General features: G+C 39.9%; 1 protein-coding gene across 3 annotated transcripts in view; it reads right to left on the bottom strand.

Annotated features, from left to right (window-relative positions):
- Positions 1-895: 895 nt before the first annotated feature.
- susd6 (sushi domain containing 6) overlaps positions 896-26,833 on the bottom strand; it is a 63,255-nt gene continuing 37,317 nt past the window's right edge. For all 3 annotated transcript variants that reach the window (XM_061885894.1, XM_061885893.1, XM_061885892.1), the window contains 5 exons: positions 11,663-11,860; positions 8,290-8,484; positions 8,064-8,202; positions 4,556-5,010; positions 896-2,612 (listed from right to left, as the gene is read on the bottom strand). In XM_061885894.1, the coding sequence (XP_061741878.1) occupies positions 2,587-2,612; positions 4,556-5,010; positions 8,064-8,202; positions 8,290-8,484; positions 11,663-11,860 (1,013 nt within the window). In that variant the 3' untranslated portion in view covers positions 896-2,586. The remainder of the gene's footprint in view (positions 2,613-4,555; positions 5,011-8,063; positions 8,203-8,289; positions 8,485-11,662; positions 11,861-26,833) is intronic.

Raw genomic sequence — 26,833 nt, 5'->3', positions numbered from 1 at the left:
TAGGCATAATTAAATCGGACCGTAGTATCCCGGGTTTTACTTTGAAAATAAAAACTTTCGGTGTCATAATATGAAAAATCATCCGTTTTTGTCTCTGCGATGTGTTGGCGACTTGTCCAGGGTGTACACTGCCTTCCGCCCGAATGCAGCTGAGATAAGCACGAGTGCCCCCCCCCTCCCGCCACCCCAAGGGGGACAAGCGGTGGGAAAATGGATGGATGGATGTTTTTGTCTGCTTTAGTTTCCGTTTACCAGGATTTGTAACGTTTGTTATATGAAATATAAAATAAAATTCGACCCGATTTTAAATATTGTTATTGCTCTTCGACACTAAAAAAAAAAACAATGTTTTTATGAAATGTCAATACATTTTTATTTTCAATTTAAGTTAGTGAAACGGAAAATTAAATGTCCAAAACACACACTGACCGAATCGGTTCACTTGAATTTCCATCGCTTGCCACTCGATGTCGTTAAAACACAACACCGCAATTTTGTTACAAACAGGAAATTCAAGCAGACCCTGAACCGAAAAAATATATAAGTCATAAAACTAATCGACATTATAACTAAATCAATATGTGTGGCTGAATGTGTAACTGACAGGAAATAATAGCTAATGATCATATATTTATGAATAAACAAAAATACTGAATTATTATTTAATTGATAGTAAATGATCAATCGATATTACTGTATGGTAACTACAATAAACTATGTGTGAATGTGAGTGTGAATGTTGTCTGTCTACCTGTGTTGGCCCTGCGATGAGGTGGCGACTTGTCCAGGGTGTACTCCGCCTTCCGACCGATTGTAGCTGAGATAGGCACCAGCGCCCCCAAAGGGAATAAGCAGTAGAAAATGGATGGATGGATGGATGTAAACAAACACCACATTCAAAAGAAAGCTTTTAATTAGAAAGTTATATACACACTGTAAAATTAAATTAAACTTTTTACAAATATTAAATTACTATTCTCACACCCACTGCCATTACAGGGGAAGATCAGAAGCTGAAAGCATTCAAACCAAAATATGGACTGTTATTTTCAGGAACTAAACACTGTACAACAGTGCCGCTGGACACAACATTAGTTGTTTCTTTTAAAAGTTTAACCCCATATTTTTTAACACCAAGTAGCAGAAGGGGAGGTAAAGCAATAATGAAACATATAGAGGCGCATAAAAATCATTGTCACAGTAGCTGGAAAGTAAAGTAAGGACAGAAAAAGATGGACAAACACAAAAAAAGACATAGAATAGAAACGAATAGAGTAAGGCCTTTGGGGACAACAAATAGTGAGACGCAACCAATGCCGATGCTTTAAGATAATACACAGAGAAAAAACAATGTACAGGTGTAAGGCAACATTCTGTTAGCAATAATAATAAAAGCGCCACAAAAGATCAAGATATCTCACATGGGGTTTGACTGAAAAATGATTAAGACCTTCTAGGGGGATGTTTGTGGTCGCCACTGAGCGGCGACATAAAACATGATTCTCTCTGCTCTGGAAGGTACTGTATTATGTGCTGGGGACCACAAAACATATTTATGTCACTGCAACCAGTTGCAGTGATGTCAATAATTGTGTGGTGTTTTCCGCCATTACTCCAGGGAGGCGCCAGTCAGCAGAAATGATGAATATTGATTATTAACAGGCATGTGCTTGATTGTTTGCGTTTTCTTATATGCCAAGCAACATGGGATGTCGTGGAGACAGACTATATCATCTGGGGGGTGGGGGATTTGTTACTAAATCCTGCTCACACACACACACACAAATATGCATACACTCACAAGTCAGACTCACCCAAGTAAAACAAAGTGACACAATAAATACAGCAGGAAAGGATCATTTGTTTTAAGTCATGACCAATTGGCCTCCCCGCTGGCGTATCGCCGTGTCTCGCTTCTTGCGTACGAGTCCGGTTGCGTCTTCATCGCTCCTTGGAAGCAAAACAACAATCCTTACTCATGCCAAAGAAGAAATCCCATGTTGGGCGCAAAGAAAAGCCTTCTTTGTGGTCTGGGGAAAAAGTTCCAACGCAGCTCTTAGGTCGTGGATGCCGAGAAAGACACACAGAAGAGGCTTCATGCGTAATTCGGAGTGGGCCACGGTGCAGTGAAAGACATCACTATATATATATATATATATCTTTATATATATATCAAAAAACAAAAACCCAACATGCAGCATTCTCAAAGATGACCGACAACATCCAGCTGTCACTCACAACTCTTCAAGTAGAGCGGGAAGACAAGTGAGGACGCGGCGGTGCCAGGAACATCCGATGGAGCATGTGCACGGTGATACAAAGCCTGAAGCACTCAATATGTTTGATACAAAGGATTTTTACGCTCCGACTTGGATCCTGTGGCGCTCCTGCGGGAAGTACTGGCTGATGGCTTTGCTCTGAGTCGCTAGCAACGGACAAAGATGTTTTTTTTTTGTTTTTTTTGCCGAGGCATAGTCCTTGTCTCTGCTGGCCCTTTGAGGGGTGTTTTTTTTTTTGTTTTTTTTTGAGGGAGGGGGGTGACAGCCACACTCGGTCCTGGTCAGCAGAGGGAGACAGGGGACTGCTTCATGCTTCCTTCAGCAGAGGAATATCTGCAGGGAGACACAACACAGGATTGGAAGTGAGTGGTGGTTCTACAGTTATCATGCCATCCGTTCAAAGAGCAGTAAATGACAAAAGCAGTAGAAAAAGGGACATAACACTAAATCCTGGGCTTCCACACACAAGACTCATGCCACACTAAACCCAAAAATGCTGCCACATACACTTGCAAGCACGAAACCAAGTAATTATTGCACGGATTTGGTTAAAACCAGCTTTTTAAAACACAACCTCAATAGGTTGTATTCACCTGACGTCACGTTCGGGTCGTTAAATACGCGAGACTCAAAGTGTTGGGCCAGCGAGCGTCTGTTGTCAGAGCGTTCTGGCCTTTCTTGAAGAAAAATGCCCTATGCTGGCGTTGTTCTAGAACAGGGGTGCCCAATAGGTCGATCATGGAGGGTGTGTCAGTCGATCGCCAGCCAGGCTTTAAAAAAATACACCAAGAAATTTGTGATTATCAATCTTCACTAGACGTTAATTTCGTCACTTGATTGACATTCACCGCACCCAAGGAGCTTGTGAGATGCTGGCTGCACTTTTTATTTCAACAGACTGTCGCACCACACCTGCTGTCAAAAGCCTAAATACCGATCGCACAGTTCCTGTCTTCACAATTAAAGTGCTGCTCCATCCTGCCTGGGCTAACAAAGTAAGAGTCTCAGAAAGGTAGCGCACGCAAGCCAACAAGCTACTGAGTTTGCCGTCAATGTATTTCTAGTAAAGTGTATAAAAATGAGTATGGAAGCTGGACAAATGACATGCCAAAAAAAAATGCTTTTTTGTGGCGTTGGACAGAAAGGAGGCCTTTTTTTCACCTCCATAATGTAAATTTGAAAATGTGGAACTTAACAGCACTGCTGTGATTCTTGTCTGATTCAAATTAATGCAAGTCATCAGAATCAGGAAATACAGCAGTTTATATTCTTGTCTTCATGAAAGAAAGGATTCTATATGTGTTAATCAGGCTTGTATTTTTATTAAACACCTTTAACTTGTTAATAAAACATGTCTGTTTCATGAATATATTATATATATATATATATATATATATATATATATATATATATATATTATAGTGTGTATTGAGTGTATATGTGTGTATATATACAGTATATACATATATATATATATATATATATATATATATATATATATATAAAGACACACACATATACACTCAAATAGTAACACTGAATTAGTAATCTTACTCCTGAATGTAATCGTATTAAATAGTTGTATCCGACAGTACATATCTGACAGTTTAAGGTTAGGCTTATTGCGAAAACAAATACCATACTAATCACATACATCTATGCAGTGCAAAACGATGAAATAAATAATTCTAACTCAATTAATAATACATTCTAAATATATACACACACACATATACGTTAATGAAATAAACTGTCAATAAAATTTAAGTGCAAATGAAAATACAGCTTCACAACTTCAGTCATAATTTTTGCGCTTAAGAAACTTCTCTATGACTCCAGAGTTCTTCTGTTTGTTTGACATTGTTATTACTGCCACAAGTGGTGGAAAAGTGCATCACAACACACTATCGGACCGCAGCTAAGGAACGGATATTTTTTTGTGGCCCTCTAACTGGTGCTCGCGGCCCAACAAAGGGCCTCGGCCATATGGTTAAGAAAAACTGATCTCTTTACTCATATAGTTTGCACTATGTTGTCTGCACAGGAGCCATGTTGGTTTAATGGCCCACCACTTTGTTCACTTCCCTTCAATAGTCACATGGGTGAATACAACCTGTTCATTTTATATCAACATTTAGGACTCCTTGTTTTCATAATCTTTACAGTTGGATGGCAGGAAAATAATCTTCACATCTTAAAAAAGCCCACTCACTCAAATTGAACTATACTATCTGCTAGAAATCTGCGTATTAGAGAAATTGGGTGTCTGGCCTTACCGTCAGAAAAGTCATCTGCAGAGGTGACGGAGAGAAGACTGTGCTGGTCGCTGCTCTCGGAGTCTCTCCGTAGAGGTAGAGGGGCCGCACAAGCACCCCCAGGGTGCTCTCTAGCCCACGAAGATAAGGAGGAAGAGGACGATGAGGGGGCCTCATGCACAAGCACAGTCTCTGCACGATGGTGGGAGGGGAACGAGGACGAGGTGGATGGGAGACAGAAGTCTAAGTCTCTATGCTGGCGGCTTCGGCTAGAGCCTTGGCCTCCTGCGGCCCCCTGAGGGAGTCCCTCGGACAGAACGATTGGAACTCTGGACTCGGGAGGAGCCAGGGGAGGCGGCGGAGGAGGAGGTGGGCCCGAACCGTTCCCATACACAGCCTCTTCGTAGGAAGGCAGTGCCACCTGAACACCCTCGACCATGATGGAACCAGACTGGCCTGAGACTCCTTGCTCCCTCCTGGTGGACAGAAAAACGGAGAGAGTCATACAGGCAGACCAGACCTCATCACAGAAGCAGGGTCAGGGTGGAAGGAACACCGCAGTCATTTGTGACTGTACAAACCCTTTATTTATCCTTTTATTTTGCTGTCTGCGCTAAGCTAAACTAAGCTAAGATATCTGGCCTGCTGCACAACCAATGAGCTGAAGAAAGCTGGATCAAATCATTTGTGGCGTCTGATCACCGCCACAGAAAAGACAAAGGCGGTCCTCGAATTTCACTTTTCATTTCATTTAAAAAATGTTAACATGTCGAACGTGTTGTTAGGATCTTCTTATGTCCAACACCAGGCACGTGCACAGACATTTTAGGGGGCAGGTGTTCAAGCCAGAAAAAAATCACAACAGGATTCTTTTGACTTATAAAGTCACATTTATAAACTCCAATTATCGAATTGAGTAAAAAAATAAATGTGTACTGTACAGCATGACACGAATAATATACAACAATTCTACCACACCAGACGTTGTAGCTCAACTTAAAGGGATTTAATCATGCAGAAAAAACTTGTTCTACCTTTTTATATCTGTTTTTATGTGTTTGGGATCTCCATGAGTCCCAAAAAAGTGAAAACAATGAAGGCCTTTTATAAAGCAATCTTTCCTTCCTCCAAACCTCCAAGTTGTGGTGAATTTGAAACTTTAGTAACATATTTTGCCATTGTTACGTGTGCGGATATCTCCATATAGGTTTACCCAAAGAGCTTTGCGCCACTCTGCAATTTATATTCAGTTGTGGTCTTAAAATTGTAGTCAATAAGTCCCTTATATTTATTTAACCTCCTGTTGTGGGGCAGCGTGGCTCGTACATGCTAAAATACTCCTCTAAAAAGTAGCGTATTGTTGTAATTTAAATCTGTCAGTAGACTCCGTATGGAAACACTAAAAACTACAACATGGGGTGGAGACACAGTCAAAGGGGGCTTGGCCTGGAGGAGGCATGTAAATAACATTGTGTTCCATTTGTATTACAAAGTCGGAATTTCCGGGTTCCTAGTGGGACATTTTAACTAGAACGCCCCCTGAGGTCTGATTTCCTACTTGGAAAGCCGCAGAGTCATCAGTAATAATAGACACTCTTCTGACTATTGTTATTTTTTTGTCACACTAAATCTGCCATATGCAGTGTATTGTTGGACGTTCACATATGGTAATGTTACTGGAGGGTAAATTAAAATCTTTCATGTGTTTTATACATTCTACATCGCAAGCAATAGCATCTGTGTTTCCTCTGCATCCACCATCTCTGAATGTTGCAGAATAACCACATATTTTTCCTTTAGTTGTTAATAATCAGATAAGGTGAGCACAGGAATAGCTTGCATGGATGTGGCCGACCTTGTAACTGGAACGCTCTCAACTCTGCTCGTCATTCCCAGCATCAACTTCATACTTCCAAAGTTAATGGAACGCGCAATGAGACCACAGGGAAGTGTTTGAAAAGTAGAAAAAAACAAAAATAACATGACCCCTTTTACACCCACCTTTAATCACAATGCTTAGGATTTTGAACTAAAACAAAACTAGGGAAGTTGTCCAATTTGTAGATAGGCAAAACAGTTTATTAATTAAAACACAAATGTGTGCCTGCCTGTTTACTCTCCTGTCAGAATGGATAACTCCCTTACTATGAATCTTTTTTACTGATTTAAATTGGTTTTATTATGATTTTTTTCTACATTTAAAAGACTTCCCTGTGGCCTACGTAACATGTAATGGTGGTTCTTTAGTCTAAATGTTGCATTGATTATGTTTTACAGATCATCTTCAAGCTGCTTTCTGAGCGTCTCAACAGAATGGCGGTCTTTTTTACGTGGCTCCACTTCGACTGCGTCTTCTCCCCCATCCATGTTGTAGTTTTTAGCGCTTCCATAGCAAGTTTACTGACTGATACAAGTTCGAACTATGTGCTACTTTGTATTAGAAATGGGAACAGCAGCGGATGCATGTGCATGTACGAGCCAGTCTGCCCCACAACAAGATTAGAGAGAGAAAGAAGGAGTGCATTGACTACAGCATTGGACTACAATGGCGGTAAATTTATACCATATATGGATAACCCGCTGATGTCACACTTGGGCTAAACGTCAGAATTTGGGCAAATTCCAAACAGATTTTTGGGAAGAAGTATGAAGGAAGGCAATATTGTTTCATACATTTCTCCGCCATGGCTCTATGGTTTGATTTCAAATTTTTGTAACTTAGGCACAAATTCACAAAAGCAAGTAGCAATAAGTAAGAAAAGTTGATTTTGCGCAATAGGGCCTTTTTAAATAAATTAAGAAAAGAAGGGCTCCGGCAGAAGATGAGATGACTCTATTTGTGCACGTGCCTGGTGAACAACTATATACACAACTTCAACCTTCAAGCCACACCAGCTGGCATCCGTTACAAAAAGTCCGAGCTTCTGGGCATGAACAGTTTGATGAAAAATAAAATAAAAAAAGAAACATGTTTAAATGTGTCCTGACCTTTTGAAAAGATGAAAAAAAGTGGTTGAGAGCCATTTGAGGGACAAAAAGTGATGGGCAATGTGACCTCTAACAATGATGGCACTTTATTTAGTAGTTTTATTGCAGCAATCTGTTGGATGAAGACAGCTTTACTGGGACTGGATTTGCAGTCGTGTCTATTAGGGGAAGCAATGCCAGGAGTCAGACTGAATGTTTTACAAGGTGTTAGCTGTTTTTTTCTTTAATATGTCCACAACCTTATCTTATATAAATATATATTTAAGCAAGTGTGAACCAATGCGCTTACACTTTCTGATAGGTATGATGTGCAAATGTGGCTGCAAGTTAGTACCTCCCTGTGGAAGTAATCATGACTATGAAAATGTGTTATCCATAAACCAGCAGCAATAATCATCTTTGGCATGACAGAGGGGCTTTCCATTGTCCAAGCACTTTCCCCTAAGTAATTACTAGTTATGTGGATGGTTTTGCTGGCATGACATTGGATTCCAGAATGCAGGGAATTGCACAGTGTAAAAATACAATGTGTCCGTCTTACCTGCTGTGATGGAACGACTTGAGTTTTGGCTGCACGAGAACAAACAGCACAACTAAAAGCAGGATGAGGGCCACTGAGCTCGCAGTGGACGCCACAATAGACAGAGCGGGTATGCCAAGAGGGGAGTTTGGCTCCTTGTCTGTGGGATGAAAAATAAATAAAGAGGAAACAATGAAATCCACGACAGAATGGGGTAACTCAAAAAACACTTGTTGAGGTGTCAAACCTTGCGTGAGTCGACAGCTAATCTGCATGGGGGCGTCCCAATCGCCGTTCAGACAGGTGAGGAACTTGTAGTCCGCTTTCAGAGCGTAGCCCTCGTCGCAGAAGTACTCAATGACGGTCTTGTGGATCAGGTGGTGGCAGGACGGCGGGTGACAGCGGTAGCCGCCATTTTCCGGTTCAGTGGGGGGCGAACACACTGGGGGAGAAGATTTTCATTCTCACTATCATGACCCACTGTGCAGAAAAACAGTCTGGGTGAGATGCCCTGCTGGTTCACAAGGACAATACTGCCACTGTGATATAAAGCACTAGATATTAGAGGTGCCAAAAACGTTTTATTTTTAAATGAATCGCGATTCTTATTTGTAGCAATTCTTAATGGTTAAAAAAAAACATAAAACTTAATTTTTTCTTTTTTAATCTGTCCTATCCATCTACTTAGACATATCATATTTTTGATGTAGATGCCTGTATCTGCTGTACAGATTTATTTACAAAAGAGCGTGTGATACTTCTCTTGTTGCCTTATTGGTATTTGACATGATGAAATATTTGGGTAAAATTGTATTAAACAAATACAGTTTTCTTTCAAGTAATACACTTTTTTTTTTACAGCTGTTCATCTATTATATGGAGAAATTTAGTTAATCATTGAACTGGCATCCAATGTTATTAAAAAAGTATTTATTTTGAATTGAGAATCGTTTTAAATCAAGAATTGTTTCCAAACCAAGAATTTAATCGAATCGTGTGAGTGAATGTGAGTGGCAAAAGAGTCACAGCTCTACTAGATATACAGCTAAAGTCCCATCTAACGCAGTCTGATAGAACGCAATTTTCTTCAAAAATGCCGCGTGCCACGGACCCCAAATTTTCAACCGTTTTTTTCACCAGAGTCCACCGCATCGACTATAAAAACTGTACCGACCTACAGTTGGATAGTGCCCGGCCGATTCTGTGACGTGTGAGCACAATCTGCCATTCACGTTGGCAGCGACGCAAAGCAGATGCGAAAAATGTTTGTTCGTGTTCTGCCTTTTTTTTCTTTCAAAAATATATATTTTTTAATAGCAGTACAATACAGATATTTGACGATTACAATTACGACAATCAAGTATTTTGTACATAAACAGGAAGTTGTAACACACAAACAAAGGAGAAACAAATAACTAAAAACTAACAAAAACAAGAAACATAACATCTGCAAGGGAAAACATTGGGCTGGTAATCGTTTTTATTATTATTTTTGGAACGTGGAAGGTTATCATGGCCTTTATGTTTTCCTTTGTCATTATTAGTCAGTTCACTCTTTAAAATTCAGAATAAAACAAAATATTATTGATTTGCATGCTAATACTCTGCATTCATGAATGTGTAATTTACCTAAAATACATAACAGTTCGATTGCACTGTTTTCGGCTTTGCTAGTGCTCTTTTTTTCCCCTCCACCTGTCTACATCAACAAGAAAAAATACATTTTTGTTGTCATTTCTGAAACGGATAAGTGTTGACAGTCCTTTTAAAAAAAAAAATGCATCCGTACAGCCGCGACGACAGGATTATGCAGTCCCAACCCTCCAGCAAGAAAGAAGCACAATGCAGAGAAGGATTCAAACAATTTAAAGAAAGAGTCACACTATTGTTCGTGTCAACAAGACAGGAACTCACAATCTGAAGCCACTGTGCTCTGGTAAGTGTGCAAACCCCCACTGTTTTCACCCCAATAATCGGGATCGTTTTACATTAGTTCGGAAAAAATAAAAGTTCTATATAACGCACACTTGAGAATAACGCAATCAGGATTTTATGGACCCCAATGACCCTGTTATATCGAACTTTGATTGTAGATATAGTTATGTATATGCATGCAGTCATGTAGATATACTGTAGTTATGTATATGTATGTAGTGTATGACTGGATGCAGTTTGTGTGGCTTTGTGTGTGTCCACAAGGGTATATGTATAAAGTAGGGATGTAACAATATTAAAATGTTGTATCACAATTATTGTGACCGAAATTATCACAGGGCAGCACGGTGGAAGAGGGGTTAGTGTGTCTGCCTCACAATACAAAGGTGGGGGGTTCCATCCTGCACCTGGGATCTTTCTGTGTGGAGTTTGCATGTTCTCCCCGCGACTGCGTGGGTTCCCTCCGGGTACTCCGGCTTCCTCCCACCTCCAAAGACATGCACCTGGGGATAGGTTGATTGGCAACACTAAATTGGCCCTAGTGAGTGAATGTGAGTGTGAATGTTGTCTGTCTATCTTTGTTGGCCCTGATGAGGTGGCGACTTGTCCAGGGTGTACACCGTCTTCTGCCCGAATGCAACTGAGATAGACTCCAGCACCCCTCGCACCCCCGAACGGGACAAGCGGTAGAAAATGGATGGATGGAAATGATCACAGTTATCATTATTATTGCGGTATGGTGACTGTGACTATGGTGACTTACACACACTGAAATCTTTTAACTAAGTTTTATTACACAAAAAACAAAAAATAAATACACACAATATACTTGCTTAGCAGAAGAAACAAATATTGTCATTGCTTTTAAAACGACATATTTTTTTCGTTTGAATGTTTAAATATGTTTTTTTCCTTCCATTTTAATATGTAATAATTTAAGAGTGTTTTTTATTAATAAAGGTGCTTCACTTCCGGTTTATGTGACGTCACACAAGTTCACTTCCCGTTGTAGACACCTCAGCGTTATATTCCTTCATGTACAGAAGAATAGCTTAATTGTTCAGACACAAAGTGTTTGTATATGTTAAGATTGTGTTATGTCGTGTCTTAATGGGGAAAGACGGTAATGTCGCTGGTTTTCATGTTAGAATTAAAATCAACGAGCCGGCGCCAATCAATTTGTGTGTTTATCAAAGTGCAGTTTTAAAATATGGCTTTCTGATCATTTTTATTTAAAATGATAATACGAACCGTGGGGAGTTTTATCGTCTGTTGTTACATCTCTGATTAAATTTACGAACCCCTTTATTTCCAACGTTATAAAACGTGCCTCTGTGTGCGAACCGTGTGCCTAAATCTCAACAGGCCAGCGTTTGAAGATGGAGGGGATCGCTGTGGCGCCACATAAAAAAAGAGATAATTTGCAAGGAGTACATTAATGACTCTCACAAGTTTGGAAGTATTGACAAAGCAAGCTTCATACTACAGCAATTTTAATTGTGATTCCACCAGACTTTTTTTCATAAGAAGATACCAGAGCAGACTTATTTCACAGCGGAGGAAAACACACTAACTTTCATTCAGCAGCTCAAGACCACACACACGCACGCACACACATACTACGGGTGTGTCATAAAAGTTTAAAACGTTCCTGTTTGTATTTCCATGAAAGCCAAGCAGCTCACCATTGCTCCGAACGCAGCGTGGTTGATGGGACCAGGATCCAGAACCAGAATCGGCACAGGTGATGCTGGTAGGGCCGTCTGCAGTGTATCCAGGCTCACAGCCATAGGTCAGAACAGTGCCCGGAGGAAAGGAGTCCCTGTTGGCCTCGGTCTGGTTAAGCAGGTCTCCATTCTGCACATCAGAAGGCCGCGCACAACCTACAGAAAAAAGGTTTGAGGAGTAGAAATTAGTTGGGAGCTTGTAATGATTACCACAACCATTTGATTCATTCGACTTCTAATTTTTTGGAATATATCACAGTGTATCTTCTCAAAATGACAATACATGCCCGAGAGGATTAAGGCAGGACTCGATATCACTAATGAAAAAGGAAGATTGTTCTTATGTCATGTCCTAAAAATTTAGTTTTCAACTACTTGGCCAAGTCCATACTGGTGTGTTTCAAAGAATTTGAAGAACATTAACATGGGTTGGCATGAATTCTGTATAGAGTACAAGGGATGGGCTGTATAGGTGAAGATCTATATCGCGATACACAGGTAGAACAAAAAAAATAAAAAATATTGTGCAAAAGTCCATGTCAGCAATTCAACTGCAAATGTGAAACTAACATGCGATATCAACTAAATACATGCAAAGTGATCTTATTTTCAATACAAGGTTTTTATAAGCTTTATGCCATAATCATCAAAATTAAATCAAAAGAAAGCTTGAAATATCTTGTGGTAATCTAAGGTACAACAATATATGACATAGATCGAGAGGAGCCAGATGATGAGGTTTGGGCATCTAGTCAGAATGCCCCCCGAACGCCTCCCTGGGGAGGTGTTTAGGGCACGTCTGATCGGTAGAAGACCACAGGGAAGACCCAGGACACGGTGGAGAAACTATACTTCCCAGTTGGCCTGGCAACATCCCCCGGAAAGAGCTCGGCGAAGTAGCTCGGTAGGGAAGTCTGGGCTTTTCTGCTTAGGCTGCTGCCCCTGCGACCTGACTTCGGATAAGCGGAAGAAGTTGGAGGGATGGATGGTTGGATAGGTCATATATTAGTTTACTTTGTATACATAATTGCTCGAATAAACTAACCTTTGCACAAAATTCACATTTTTGGAGTATCGTACATGTATATTGCAGCTTCCTGCGAGAACGATATTAATCACGATATATTATTTGGAATGTAAATGATAACAAAACCATTTCAACATGGGTTACAAAGGCTTGTTAAAAATTGTTGAAAGGGTAAAAAGGCTGATACTGACAGTAAATATTGTCAACAATGATTGAATGATTACATTTTTGATCAAAATTATAATCAGACAAAAACACAGAGGTTGGCTGTGTAATAATATCAATAGATTATTGAAATGATTTGTTAATATTGGCTCTGAATGAAATCCTCTTTTTTTTGCCCTTAAAGCCCTCCTGTATCCAGGTACTTATTACCTGATTTTATAAACAATAAGAAAATGACTAGAAACTGTAGTATCAACCATATATACTGATACTAGGTATCGTCACTGTCAATATTTGAATCGATCCGCCCACCTCAAGGCTTATTGTATCCTCCTACAGTGCGTAGAGTGGCATGTTTAGATATTCATCATCCTACTTGTAAAAAACTTAGCTTTTTGCCACCATGCTGACCCAAAAGCGGCTTTGCATTGTGGAGCAACGTTGTCTGCTAGCTTGCTTGCGAGGACGCTACATTGGGACACAGCTATAATGTGTCATCAACATGCATTATTACGACATGATGATAGTATTACGACATGACGATAGTATTAAATGCTCTATCGTCGGCCAAATGTATATCATTTTTATTGTGCAACCCTATACGGTACTTCTAATAGTCTCTGCATGCTGCTACCATCAGGTCAAATACCTTTTCACCAGGAAACTCAGTCAAGTTGACAGGTGGAGCAGATAATTAAAGCTCAGTGGAATTGTTCCTTGAATCTAGGCTACAATTCCACTGCGCAGGAGGGAGCGACATGGTATCAAAATGGCAGGTGTGGTGTCATCCGCCCTGCTGTGTGCCAACAGTGGCCTCAAGTCCCTTTGGTGGACTCACATGTGACAAGGCGTGCCATATCAGATATAGTTATAATTGATTCCGTGCGCATTAAACTGTCTTTGTACCGCTGCAACGTCACACATTATCTCTGACTGTGTGCGGCAGCTCTGAAGCTCTGTGCCTGCCAACGAAGACAAGATGAGGCTGATGCACACACAAACACACACGCTTGGAGCTGCTAATCTGGTGTTCAGTGGAGCAGGTCTGACTTGATATCCGAGCACCTGTGTAAACGGAGCAGCAGCAGAATGACTTTACTTTCGTTATTATCGTCTCAAGCGGCGAGATGACTGTGAGGAAACAGATATACAGTAATAGTTGCTTTGCGAAGGGAGTGGCTTATATGGGGAATTCTGCCTAATCATTAGCAACACTTTAGATGTACTCATAATTGGGTTGTACGGTATACTGGTACTAATAAAGTTCTGCAGTATAAAATAATTTTCTGTTCATGGATATGAATGCGTGCCCGGTGACATTGCTGGTAATATGAGCCGAGACACATGTGAGTCAACACACACACACACAGAGCACTTACAAGCAGAAACAGAATTGAGACTAAAGAGGGACAACGGATATATTTTAAATTAAAACTAACAATAAAAGTGACGCTATAAACACTGAAGTGCCGCTCTGCAAGCGGTGCATTAAAACATGGCTGCCTAGCGGCTACAACTCTCAACTGTATTTCAGCTACTTTTAAATCACTAATCGTCGCCTCCAATAGCGACAAATAAACTATGTTTTTTACAAGTATCATCCCTGACGGACAAGAATAGCTAAGCATGCTTCACTACACACCATAGAAGGATACAATCACTAACCGCTGACAGCAATCTAGTGCCCCTGAATGTAAACAAATGGGTGGATTTATACAAATACCACTGTAACAATATCAAGTACAAGAGCCCTATATAGTCAATACAACAATGATTACATCGGTATTTTTAATATCGTAAAATCTTTTGTAATTTTGTTGTTGTTTATAATCTCAGGAAATATGAGGACTTCTATTATGACCGATGTATGATCCTGTAACTACTTGGTATTGGATCGATACCGCATCAACCAAAACTTATGTACAGTATCCAAACAGAAGAATAGGTTCTTATTCCTATTTAACAGAAGTGTAGACAGAACATGGTAAAACAGAGAGAAACTACATACTAACAGTAAATGAAGAAGTAAATTAATGATCCATTTTCTACCGCTTGTCTCTCTTAATTTTGACAAAATAATACAATGGGAAATGACACAATATGTTAATACATACGTTAGCAGCCAAATTCGGAGCCTTTGTAACCCTTACTGATTACTATAAGAGAGCTTGTCTCGTATGTTTACTATGTTATAAAATTAGAAAATTGTTCTTTGATTGCAATAATGTTTAATGTATCATAACATTTTCAGTAAAAATAATGACATTAATTTGGAGTGTCCTTAATTTTCAAAAGTATGGAAAAGTGTCCAAATACATTTTGGCACCGGTACCAAAATATAATAATCAAAATGAAAATAAAGGTGTGTTGGAACAAACAAGGCCACCAACACATTTTTTTCTCCAAGGTGTGTTATCATCAGAGCAATTCTTACTTCCTCTAACGTCTGTGGAATAACTGGACTCTAAACTGGCAGCACAAGGTTATAAGCAAACACGCAAAGGTGTGTCTTGACTTTACTTCGAGACTCATTTTTGGCATCTGTGTGTACTGTAAATAGACGATTAAAAGATAGATGCAAAAAGATTATCAGATACTGTCTACTTATACATATATCCACTAATCCTCTATAAAAAAACATGCGTTAAGCCTTGACATAAATTGATAGTTTGCTCAACACGGTTTGGATTTGTGTATATAAATGGTTATCATTCAAGTCCTCTCCAGTATGGCTTGAGTAATTGCAGGCTGGGGTACTTGAACGCTCACTAAAGAGGAGAGGGTGCTAATGGGATGAGGAAAGGTGATGAATTGATGACCCCATGTTGTGAGTCAGCAGTGGACCACCGAAAAACCTCAGGAGCCAGCTTTTTCCAAACAAAGCTTCGAAGTAATCAGATCACTGTCCATTCTATATGTAAATGCAGCTGCTTGTTGAAAACAGAGACATGGTCATGCATATCACCGGGAAAAAAAACGCTGAGAAATGCGTAATATAAACGTGTGTACAGAAATATGCTCTCTTTGGCATTTTTTAAATGAGTAGACTTAAATAAACCTAGTGTATGCTATTGTTAAACCAGTAGGATTAACAGATGACAATGGTACCTCCCCATTTGAACATGTCATGCACACAGATGATTTAACAGAGGTGAGTGGGTGCCGTCGAAGCAAACCCTGAAGCCAGGAAAAACGTGGCTCCATTTTAAAACTAGTGGTCCTTAAAAAGCCCAGTCGGCCAGGCTTCCACTCTCATGCCAGGAAAAGCTTGTGCTGTTAGACCGGGGCTCTGGGGAGCAAATGTCATTATAGTGCTGGGCAATTTAGCCCAAGAGACCACATCACATGAATTCCTAATAATGAATTCACTTCCAGTGAATTGTAACGCTACATTGAAGGCCACCATGGCAGGCATATGTGTGGCTTGTCTTCAGTTTGTGCATAGTGTGGAAAGATGTACAAAAAAAATGTGTAGCAGTGACCTACAAAAAGCATCCCACTGGCCTTTTATAATCATCTGGGACTCCATTAACTCAGTCGGCATGTGTCGCTCTGCCCACGCTGTATTTGTAGTTACTATTGTCTTATTGTTATCATCACAGTTTGCCCTCGAACTCTTACCTTCCTGAAGATAATTTTCTGGCTTCTCAGTCTTTGTTGAATAAACTGGATGACATACTGTATGTCATAATGGTCCCCACAAGGTGATTAACACAGCAAAAATAATGGGAAAAAAATGTGTAATGACACACAGTAGAGGTGGACGATATGGCCTAATATCAATATTGCAATACACATCGCAGCCTTCTGCGATAAACTTGAACCTAACCATGTATATTATGACATATTATTTGTTTTATAAATGATAATAGAAGCATTTCGAAATGGGTTCCTAATTTGGCTGCTGACAAATGCAGTAACATACATATACATTACAAAATACACACAGTACCTTTCTGTTTGTATTATTTTCTCAAACTATCAATAATCTACTGTTTAATATACTGTTAAAAGCTGGTAACTTTCTGATATAACATGGTTCTATCTACACTTCTGTTAAAATGTAATAAGCAATTCATCTTCTGTTGTTTGGGTAATTTACATTAGTTTTAGGCGATGCTACAAATGTGGGTATCAAACTTGATTCAATATCAAATAGTCACAAGGCAATATTAGCCATACATACGACTACTGACACCGATACTTCTAATTTTCTTAACTATTTCTATCCATGTCCGTCTGTCCCAGGCGTCTCTCCTATTGCTTCCTCTCTCCAAGTCTCTCCTATTCCTCTCTCCTAGTCTCTACTATTCCTTCTCTCCTATTGCTATTTTACTATTTTTTCAGCTATAGTTACACTAATCATTAGTAATGAAGCAGCCTAGTTTTAAATATGAGAGTCCCTGCTATCACATGTTGATAAAAATATAACATTTACATAATAAAAATCAACTACAAGCTTCCTAAATGCTGTAATAAATTAAGCATGATGAGTTGAACATGTGTCAGCATGTGGCCCCACTTTTAGCTCTTTTTTTCCAAACGCTTATTGCAAATGCTTATTTACAATAAGTCATTAATTACACTTAGTCATTATTTTGACTTAGTAAATATTGACTGCAAAGGTTTCCCTCATCCGGGTTCCTCGGACCACCAAACATATTGACAGGATTCTGGCTCAGGGTTACAACACTGCTTTATTTTGCAATAAAGTTGTCATTCGTGTGCTCTTTAGCAATTGTCCTTTGTGTGCTTTTCAGCAATTGTCCCTTTCGTCTCATACGTGTGCTCCAACTCCAACTACTTCTGCTTCCCGACTGCTGCCTTTAACAGAGCGACAGGTGATTAGACAAACACTTTCAGCTGTGTCATCCACTCACCTGTCGCCAATCTCGAAGCCGGTCCTGGCACACCCCGCTTCGCCGCAGATGCGCAGGCCGCGCCCACCACATTGACTTACTAAGAAAACAGTCCTAGTTACCTGAGATACTAAGTATGATATTATTTTGACTTAGTAAATATTGACTTACTAAGACAAAATAATGACATACTTAGTATCTCAGGTAACTAGGACAATTTTGTGTTTATTTTACGGAAAAAATATCGAGATATATATCGTATATTTCCATTCAGCATAGAGCACAACCAAAAAGCCGACCTACTTCACCACAGTCTGTAGTCCATTGCCCTACCAGGCAGCGAGGAGATGGGAGACGTGATGGTGGCGACAGGTCAATTGGGACATTTGCACTGTTCCTTACACCCACCCAGCCCCTTACCCGTCCGTTGCCCGGGACAGGCGGGCAACACCCCTTTCCCCCTGGATAGACACCACCTTAACTAACAAATATTCTGGGGGAAACACTGTACTTGGTCATTATATTCAATATTTGTAACACACCACCCAAATGGAGAGACCTGGTTGCCAGGAATGGCTCTACGTGCTTTATGCAAGACGACCAAAGAAAGAAAGACCCACCTTTGTTTACATTCAAGCTCTCGCTTGCGATAAGCAGTTATCATATTTTCCTTCTCTGTGTAGTGTAGCATGTCTGGCTATTTCATGTCCTCTGGGGTTGATACTTGTTAGAAACTTAGTTAATTTGGAGGAAAGGATTGTTGACTTCTAAGTGGGTTTGCTCTGTATAGAGAGGTTCGAGATTCGCCCCTAGCTAGAATTCTACATTGAGTTGACGCGTTTGTTTGCTTGTCACTGTCAAATTTGCAGACACGCCTAGAATGTGTCATCAATGTGCATTACCATGATTGAACTATAATTATAAATCTTCGACCAAATGTATAATATTTACCATAATTTTTCAACTGTAGGGTGCACCGGATTATAAACCGCACTGCCGATGAGCAGGTTTATTTTCATACAAAAGCGCACCAGATTATAAAGCGCATTTTTGAAGGGGTCATATTCAGATTTTTTTTTCTACATTTAAAACACTTCCTTGTGGTCAACAAACCATGTAATGGTGGTTCTTAGGTCTAAATGTTGAATAAATTATGTTTTACAGACCCTCTTCAAGCCGCTTTCTGACACTCTCTTCAGAAATGTGCTGTTTTGTGGTCTTATTTACGTGCCTCCACTTCAACAGCGTTTTATCCTCATCATTTGGCTGTACCGGTAGTTTTTACGCTACAATAGCGAGTCTACAGACAGATATAAGTTAGAACTGTACGCTACTTTGTATTAGAAATGGCAACAGTAGAGAATGAATGCCCAACAACAAGAAGACAGAGAAAAAGAAGGAGCTTGTTGACTATGGCGCTGACTACTGTGACAGACGCGCGCACATTATCAGCAGATACCAATAAGTAAGACAAGTTGGTTTTGCATATTATTGCAAAACAAAACGCCAAATAATATGTCCCCTAAAAGATGCCATTACCATGATTGAACTATAATTATAAATCTTCAACCAAATGTATAATATTTACCATAATTTTTCAACTGTAGGGTGCACCGGATTATAAACCGCACTGCCGATGAGCAGGTTTATTTTCATACAAAAGCGCACCAGATTATAAAGCGCATTTTTGAAGGGGTCATATTCAGATTTTTTTTTCTACATTTAAAACACTTCCTTGTGGACAACAAACCATGTAATGGTGGTTCTTAGGTCTAAATGTTGAATAAATTATGTTTTACAGACCCTCTTCAAGCCGCTTTCTGACACTCTCTTCAGAAATGGGCTGTTTTGTGGTCTTATTTACGTGCCTCCACTTCAACAGCGTTTTATCCTCATCATTTGGCTGTACCGGTAGTTTTTACGCTACAATAGCGAGTCTACAGACAGATATAAGTTAGAACTGTACGCTACTTTGTATTAGAAATGGCAACAGTAGAGAATGAATGCCCAACAACAAGAAGACAGAGAAAAAGAAGGAGCTTGTTGACTATGGCGCTGACTACTGTGACAGACGCGCGCACATTATCAGCAGATACCAATAAGTAAGACAAGTTGGTTTTGCATATTATTGCAAAACAAAACGCCAAATAATATGTCCCCTAAAAGATGCCATTTTGGGGTCCTGATACATACACCATAGTGATACCCGTATGTTGAAGCACAGTACGTCTAAGTACAGTAGCCGCAATGCTCCGCGTTCCCTCAAACATTGGAGCTTGGTAGCTCACCAAAGTCTTAATAAAAAATATTGACAGATTTTTGTGTGATGTTCGATATTCTTAATGGAAAATCTTAAATTTTCGTGCTGCTGTCTTACAGATACTTGTTAGCATAATTTATTGAACAGGCATTTTCCTGCACTACACAAGTTTCTCTTATGTGTGACTGCCATCTACTACAGGTCACATTTATCATTACACCATGTACCAAATTAAATTGCTTCAAGGTCTGTAAGTACAACCAGAATGAATACGTACATTAGGCACAATGTTGATTCTTGAAAAAATTAAAGGATTTTAAGTGCGCCAAGTCTAATTGTTAACATAATTTTTTCCCCCTCTAACTCCTGCCTTCATGTACTATCATCTTCTGGGTTTTCATTCAATGTTGAATAACTGGATGACATGCGTAGTCATGGTCCCTACAAGGTGACTAAAAAAGCAAAATAACGGAAAAAAGTAATTTAAACTAATGATACCCACAACTAAATTTCATGCACAGACAGTGTGGGTTTGATTACCGGCCCCAACTCCGAGCCTTTGGGTATGTCCACTTAAGGTCCCAAGTTTGGATGAATAGAAGGGTTAAATAAGGTCTAGTATGTGGCGTAAAAAGAAATCATGTGATTGAGTTGCTGTGTTGACCACTGACAGGAATAGACAATAGCAACAAATGTGAATGTACAGTATGTAGTCGTGCAGTAAGGGTATGATTGAAGAGCAAAGAGACCATAAAAATACATACCTAACACTAACCACAGCCACTCTGAGAAGAAGCTAAAACAGACAAGTTGAGTAGCACATCAACTAATACCTTAGTTACTCAGAGTGACAGGGAGAGAGAGAAAATTGGTGGACAACAACAATGGGGAGATTTTTGGGCAGTCAGCAACAATGCATACCACAATTTGGGTAAAAAAGGGGAACAGTCGGGGTGCCAGCTATGCTAATGTACACTATTATCTCAATGTAAATATTTATACCTTTTCCACTGAATCTTTGTTCCTTAGCTGTACAAGGTAAATACCCAGTTGTGAATATATAATAGTTCAAGCTCTTCCTTCTTTGTACGAACAGTGGCGTTAAGCACAAAGGGAAAAACACCAGGCAGAGCGTCTCTCATTCCGCCCTGGTATGTTCCAACAAGGAATGAGTCACAATTAAATACAAAATGTTCTCGCGCTCGTCTGTTGTCATCTTGGTGAGCAAGAGAGTGTTTTTTTGAGAAATGTATATTCCTTTTATAAATCAGACAAATGCCACGGAAAAGTGTGTCACTGGTCAATCAATGGTTGTGAAAATTTCATCGACTGGTCCTCAGTCAAGTGTGTAGATGTCTGTAGTAATGATATAGAAATGGTTTGTGTGTGTGCTTTTGAACACGCACATCTTTTCCCTATAAAAGTGAAGTTGAAGCCTTAAGAAAATCTCCTGGGTCAGCTGACCAGTGAGTTTAACGGTCAGATGGCTTGGATAAACAAATTATGGGGGACAAAGACCGGCCCAAGAAGACTCATGAGGATGATTCTTAAACTGAACATCCTGCCCCTTAAGGCACCGGAGGGGACATAGAGGAGGGGGGTGTTAAAATCCTCCCCGACTTATTCTGAAGTGCCTGCCCGGCTGTGAATATCTCCCTTTCCCCATCTGTTACCGATGGCACTAGCCTCCGCAGAGCTGCAGGGGGGGTTGTATTGGGGGAAAACACGGTTGGTCGGGGGAGGAAAAGGATTTTAAAACGGTCGTCCCCCCTGGCAAATTAAAATTCTAATTATCCTCTATTACAAGCCGCATGTGCTCTAAAGCAGATCAGATACTGATGACTTCTGCAGCCAATTGTTTGGCTGCTTTATTAAACAACAGGCCATAAATGTGTGTGTTGTGCATAGAGGTTTGACAATCAGGGAATTTTTGCATGCAAGGGGGGTTGGTGGGCTGGATTAAGATTAAAACCAAGGGGATGATGATGCTCTCTTTAGCCTTGTAAATATGTTTTTTTGTACCATTGTTGGCTTCTCTCCAGCAATGCGGTTGTTTTCAACGAAATTTGGTCATGTTTTGAAAGAGTTTCTTTTTTTCTAGGTTAGTCAATTTATCCTACTAATCCTGTGGATTTCTAGCCATACTGTTGGAATTAAGCGTGCTGTACAGTGCAGCATTGTGAGATGACGGAGAGATAACAAGGTCCAGACTCAATTCAGGAAAATAAACAGGACTTTTTGACCATTAATGAAGCTAGATTAAAATATTCTGTCTTGTGATGTACTGCATCTTTAAAGTGCATTTTCTTCAGCGATTGTGTTGGAACTAGGCCTAAAAGATATGGCTTATTTTATTTTTTTAGTTCAATCTAAGATTCCTTCCGATTTTTTTCTCCTACATTTTTAAGGAAAACATTGAATCCAAATGAAAAATCATTACAACAAATTTAAATATTATTTGATCAAAAAATAGAAGTTTGAAATGTCACTGCATTAGTGCAATTCAATTTTTTTCAAAGTGGGTTCTTTTTGCAACAGATATACATTAGACCAGTGGTTCTTAACCTTGTTGGAGGTACCAAACCCCACCAGTTTCATAAGCACATTCACCGAAACCTTCTTTAGTTAAATATAATTTTTTTTTTTTTTAATTCAAGACAAATGTATATGTTTTTGGGAACACTTTAGTATGGGGAACATATTCTAAGTAAAACGGACTTAGTTTAAAAGGGTTTGGGTTATAATAAGGACATGCCAAATAAGGTATTAATAAGTACTTAATAATGACTAGCTAAGAGCCAATATGTTACTAATTTGCATGTTCATAAACAACTAATTAATGGTGAATATGTTCCCCATACTTAAGTGTTACCATGTTTTTTTACTAGTGCACAAAATGAACCGTGCATGAACATCACCTTGTTCAAAGAACAAAACCAACACAGTGCATAAACTCATTACAAATTACACACCTGCAGATCAGTGTGACTTCTAAGATTGCCGTATCCGTAATACGACGATAGGGAGAAGTTGTTATTCACACGATGAGTCGGGTGTGTTTTGACCTCCGCCGAACCTTTGAGGCGGACTCACCGAACCTCTAGGGTTCGATCGAACCCAAGTTAGGAACCACTGCATTAGACTTTGAATAACATAATTTTCAAAAAACAAACAGATCAAATTCAGCTATTGTTACTAATTCTGGCACATTTAATGTGATGCTTTTGCTCATACATTGATCAATATGCATTGTTCTAATCAAATACAGTTATTCAAAATAGAACTCCCTATGGGAGGCAAAACACATGTCTTGAATAAAATACTTCCGTAAATAAAACATTTAGCTTTGAGTTGTCTATAGTTTTAATGGGTGGCTAAAAGCAGGCTTTTCCACTGTTTGGGCACTGTGTCTCATCATACATGGTACCTTGTGTAAATGATTCTATCACAGTAAACTGATTTTTAGCTTGAGATTGTATGTTGTTATGTTCTTGATCGCCTTGTAAAGAGTTGCATTTCCCCCACTCCAATGCTGTAATAGGTTTGTTGTGCTGTGGTCTTTTTTAAAACCAACTTTGCAGCGTGCAGTCATTTGTTCCATGCCTGTTGCCACAAAAGAAAACCAATGACGATGCAATTATTTTTCTTTTTTTTCCTTTTTACAACAAATGCGTTAGCATTAGCCATTCTGTGCTATGTGTGTGAGAATCTCCATAAGAAAATAAGGGAGAGGGCGGAAGCTACGAAAGCTCCTGAGGGCAAAAAGTATGCTGGCGAAATTTATCGATACAATCAATTTTTTGCCCATGCCTACTTGGAATATGTCAGATAGTAAGGATAGTACCGGTTAGGGGTGTAACAGTATGTGTATTTGTATTGAACCGTTTCGGTACGGGGGTTTCGGTTCGGCACGTGGGCGTACCGAACGAGTTTGTAAGCAGAAGTCTTCACAAGCTGCTCTGCTTTCTGCCTCTGTCTCAGCAGCAAGCATTGTCCCGCCCACACAACCATCTGATTGGTTACATACAAAGCCATGTGCGTATTCAGAGCAATGTAACAGCAAATCAGCAGTGCGTATTCAGAGCGATGTAGTCAATGCTTCAGCGTCGAGCAGATATTCGTTTAGCAGGCAAGCAGCGGACAGGGTACTCTCCCCAAATTTTAAAAAACACTTTCCAGTCACAACTATTACAAACATCACTGAGAGCCCGTTGACCTTCTAGAAACTTAAACTTCAGCTCAGTTATCTCACAGTATAGGCTTGAGGTGAAGGCTAATTAGCTTTTAGCATAACATTAGCTCATTTTGCTGTGTGTGTGTTTGCGTGTGTGTGTGTTTTAGACGCAGCAAAGCCCTGTCTGTTATTTCATTGAACTCCATTGTGTTCAGGGATGAATAGTCTCTCCTATTGCTACTGTACTATGTTTTCAGCAATAGTTACATTAATCATTAACAGCCTAGTTTTGAATGGCAGGGTCCCTGCTATCACATGTTGATAAAAATATAACATTTACATAATAAAAGTCAACTACAGGCTTCCCAAAGGCTGTAATAAATTAAGCATGATGAGTTGACTTGAAACTGATTAATGTTGCACTTTTTATATGTAGAAGAAAGGTTTTTTCATTTTATTTAATCAAAGCAACAACTTGAGGCAGTTTAATGTGGATTAACGTGGGCAGAATTATTGTAGTGTTCCCAATGTTGAAAGGATGAAGCCATTGTTTACAAATTTGGTAAATAAATAACCCAAAATTTATTTTTTTTGTTGTTTTCTTACTGTACCGAAAATGAACTGAACCGTGACCTCTAAGCCGAGGTACGTACCGAACCGAAATTTTTGTGTAACGTTACACCCCTAGTACCGGTAGATGCTGAATGTTTTTGGCAAGCATTACCATGTACGTCATGTTAAGTTGGCGCACAGAAGGACACAAACACTCAACAGCTGGGTAAAAAAAAAAAGAAAACAAGAGTGGATGGAAGAGAAAATGTTGAAAATACATTTTAAATGCTGTTTTGTTTTCCAGTCACGCAATGGAGGGAAACCTTATATCAATTTTCTCTAGGAAACAGAGTAGATCCATCCACTAGGAGTACAAAGGGACAAGGGACATTAGGATGACTAGGGAGGAGCCGGCACATTTATACAAGGTTCATAACATTGCAAGTGGAGGTTGAAGGGAGTCCCATGGCACAAATGTAATCAGAGGCAGTGAGTTACGCCTCTGTTTGTTATATCAAGAACACAATCATAGCCAGAAATTAAGTTTCTGCCAAAACTGCAGTTCAGCAGCTGCGCTATTCCAAAAGAACCCAATCCCTCCCTTGCAGGTGATGCAAGCACACATACACAATACGTCCACCCAGGGAGAAGGAAGTCTCTAAATAGACAAAAACATCCCCCACCCATCCGCCCTTTGGTGTTCCAATGCATTTAAGCGAGCCACGTGTGCTTCTATTACGTCCCATTGTTCATGCCTACAGAGGGACGGTGCAGCGTTCCTCCCTTGAGAACAACAGACAATTTTGCATTTGAAGGGTCAGATATGCATGCGAGGCCAAAGCAGTCGGGGACAAGGGGAGGGGGGAACTATTGTGTGACCCCACTCTCCAAATCAACACACACACACACACACACACACACACACACACACACACACACACACACACACACACACACACACACACACACACACACACACACACACTCTCTGACCTGGCGGAACAGATGGGATGATGTTAGTGAAGGCGACCAGTGCGTCCCCCTTTGCTCTTCTATCATCCTCATCACTGAGGACAGCTGGGAGGCAGACATTCCTTCTTCTCAGTTTACAGGGGGGAAACAAAGGAGAGTGTGGGGGGAACACCCCCCCCCCCCCCTCCACACACACACACCCCTCCCTCTTTTGCACATGTGCATGTGGTGCAGCACACCACCCTCACCTCTCCCAAACTGTCAGTGCAACTGTGACAACTGCAGGCTGATCACATTTCAGACGTCAGACTCTGCCAGCTAGCAGAGCGTGAAGTCCCGTGTGCAGGACATTTGTTGAAGGTGAAAGACGGCGAGATAATCTGAACCCGACTGTTTTCCCAAGTCTAGCATCTTAAAGGGGAATTGCACCTTTTTTTTTTAATTGCCTATCATTCACAATCTTTATGAGAGACAATAATTCATATGTCTGTTTTTTTAATGCAATCTATCTTGTAAATACATGTAAATAAAAGCCAGCTAACAATGGAGCTAATAAAAGGCATGACGTCATTGCGTCTATTGTGCCCATAAAACTAAAAAAAAAAAAAAACACCCAAAAAACACCAACTGTACTCCATTTACCATTTGTGACCTGAATATCAATATTAGGTATTAGCGATATTGTTATCATACACGCTAATGTTACCGACCTACATTTAGTGGCCCCACTGATTATCTTATGTTGCCATATTGACATCATCAGCCGGTGAGCTGATCCATCGCCTCTGAGCAGGTGAAAGTTAATACTTGATTACAAATCATGCCTCTCATCTGCATAGCAGTAGGATGTGGCCATAAACCAAGAAGTTGGTAAACTTTTACCGGGAAATGGGGAGAAAGAAATAAAACGACACTTGTTTGCATATAAGAAAGAACACTTTTTGGGGGAGTCAGGATCCACTGTATTTTTCAGGGACCCACTCAACACACCCGCTGTGGGTCCCAGGGACTCACTTCATTGAAAACCTATCAACGTCACCGCACCAAATTTTTGTTTGACACAATCACTCGTCACGGCATTATTGTGAACACTTTGAAACCAAAATACTGAGGTATCTAC

Source organism: Nerophis ophidion, linkage group LG24 (genome assembly GCF_033978795.1).
Source record: "Nerophis ophidion isolate RoL-2023_Sa linkage group LG24, RoL_Noph_v1.0, whole genome shotgun sequence".
In the NCBI taxonomy this organism is placed as follows: domain Eukaryota; kingdom Metazoa; phylum Chordata; class Actinopteri; order Syngnathiformes; family Syngnathidae; genus Nerophis; species Nerophis ophidion.
The sequence above is the reverse complement of the archived record's forward strand: the minus strand, read 5'-3'. Positions and strand labels throughout refer to the sequence as shown.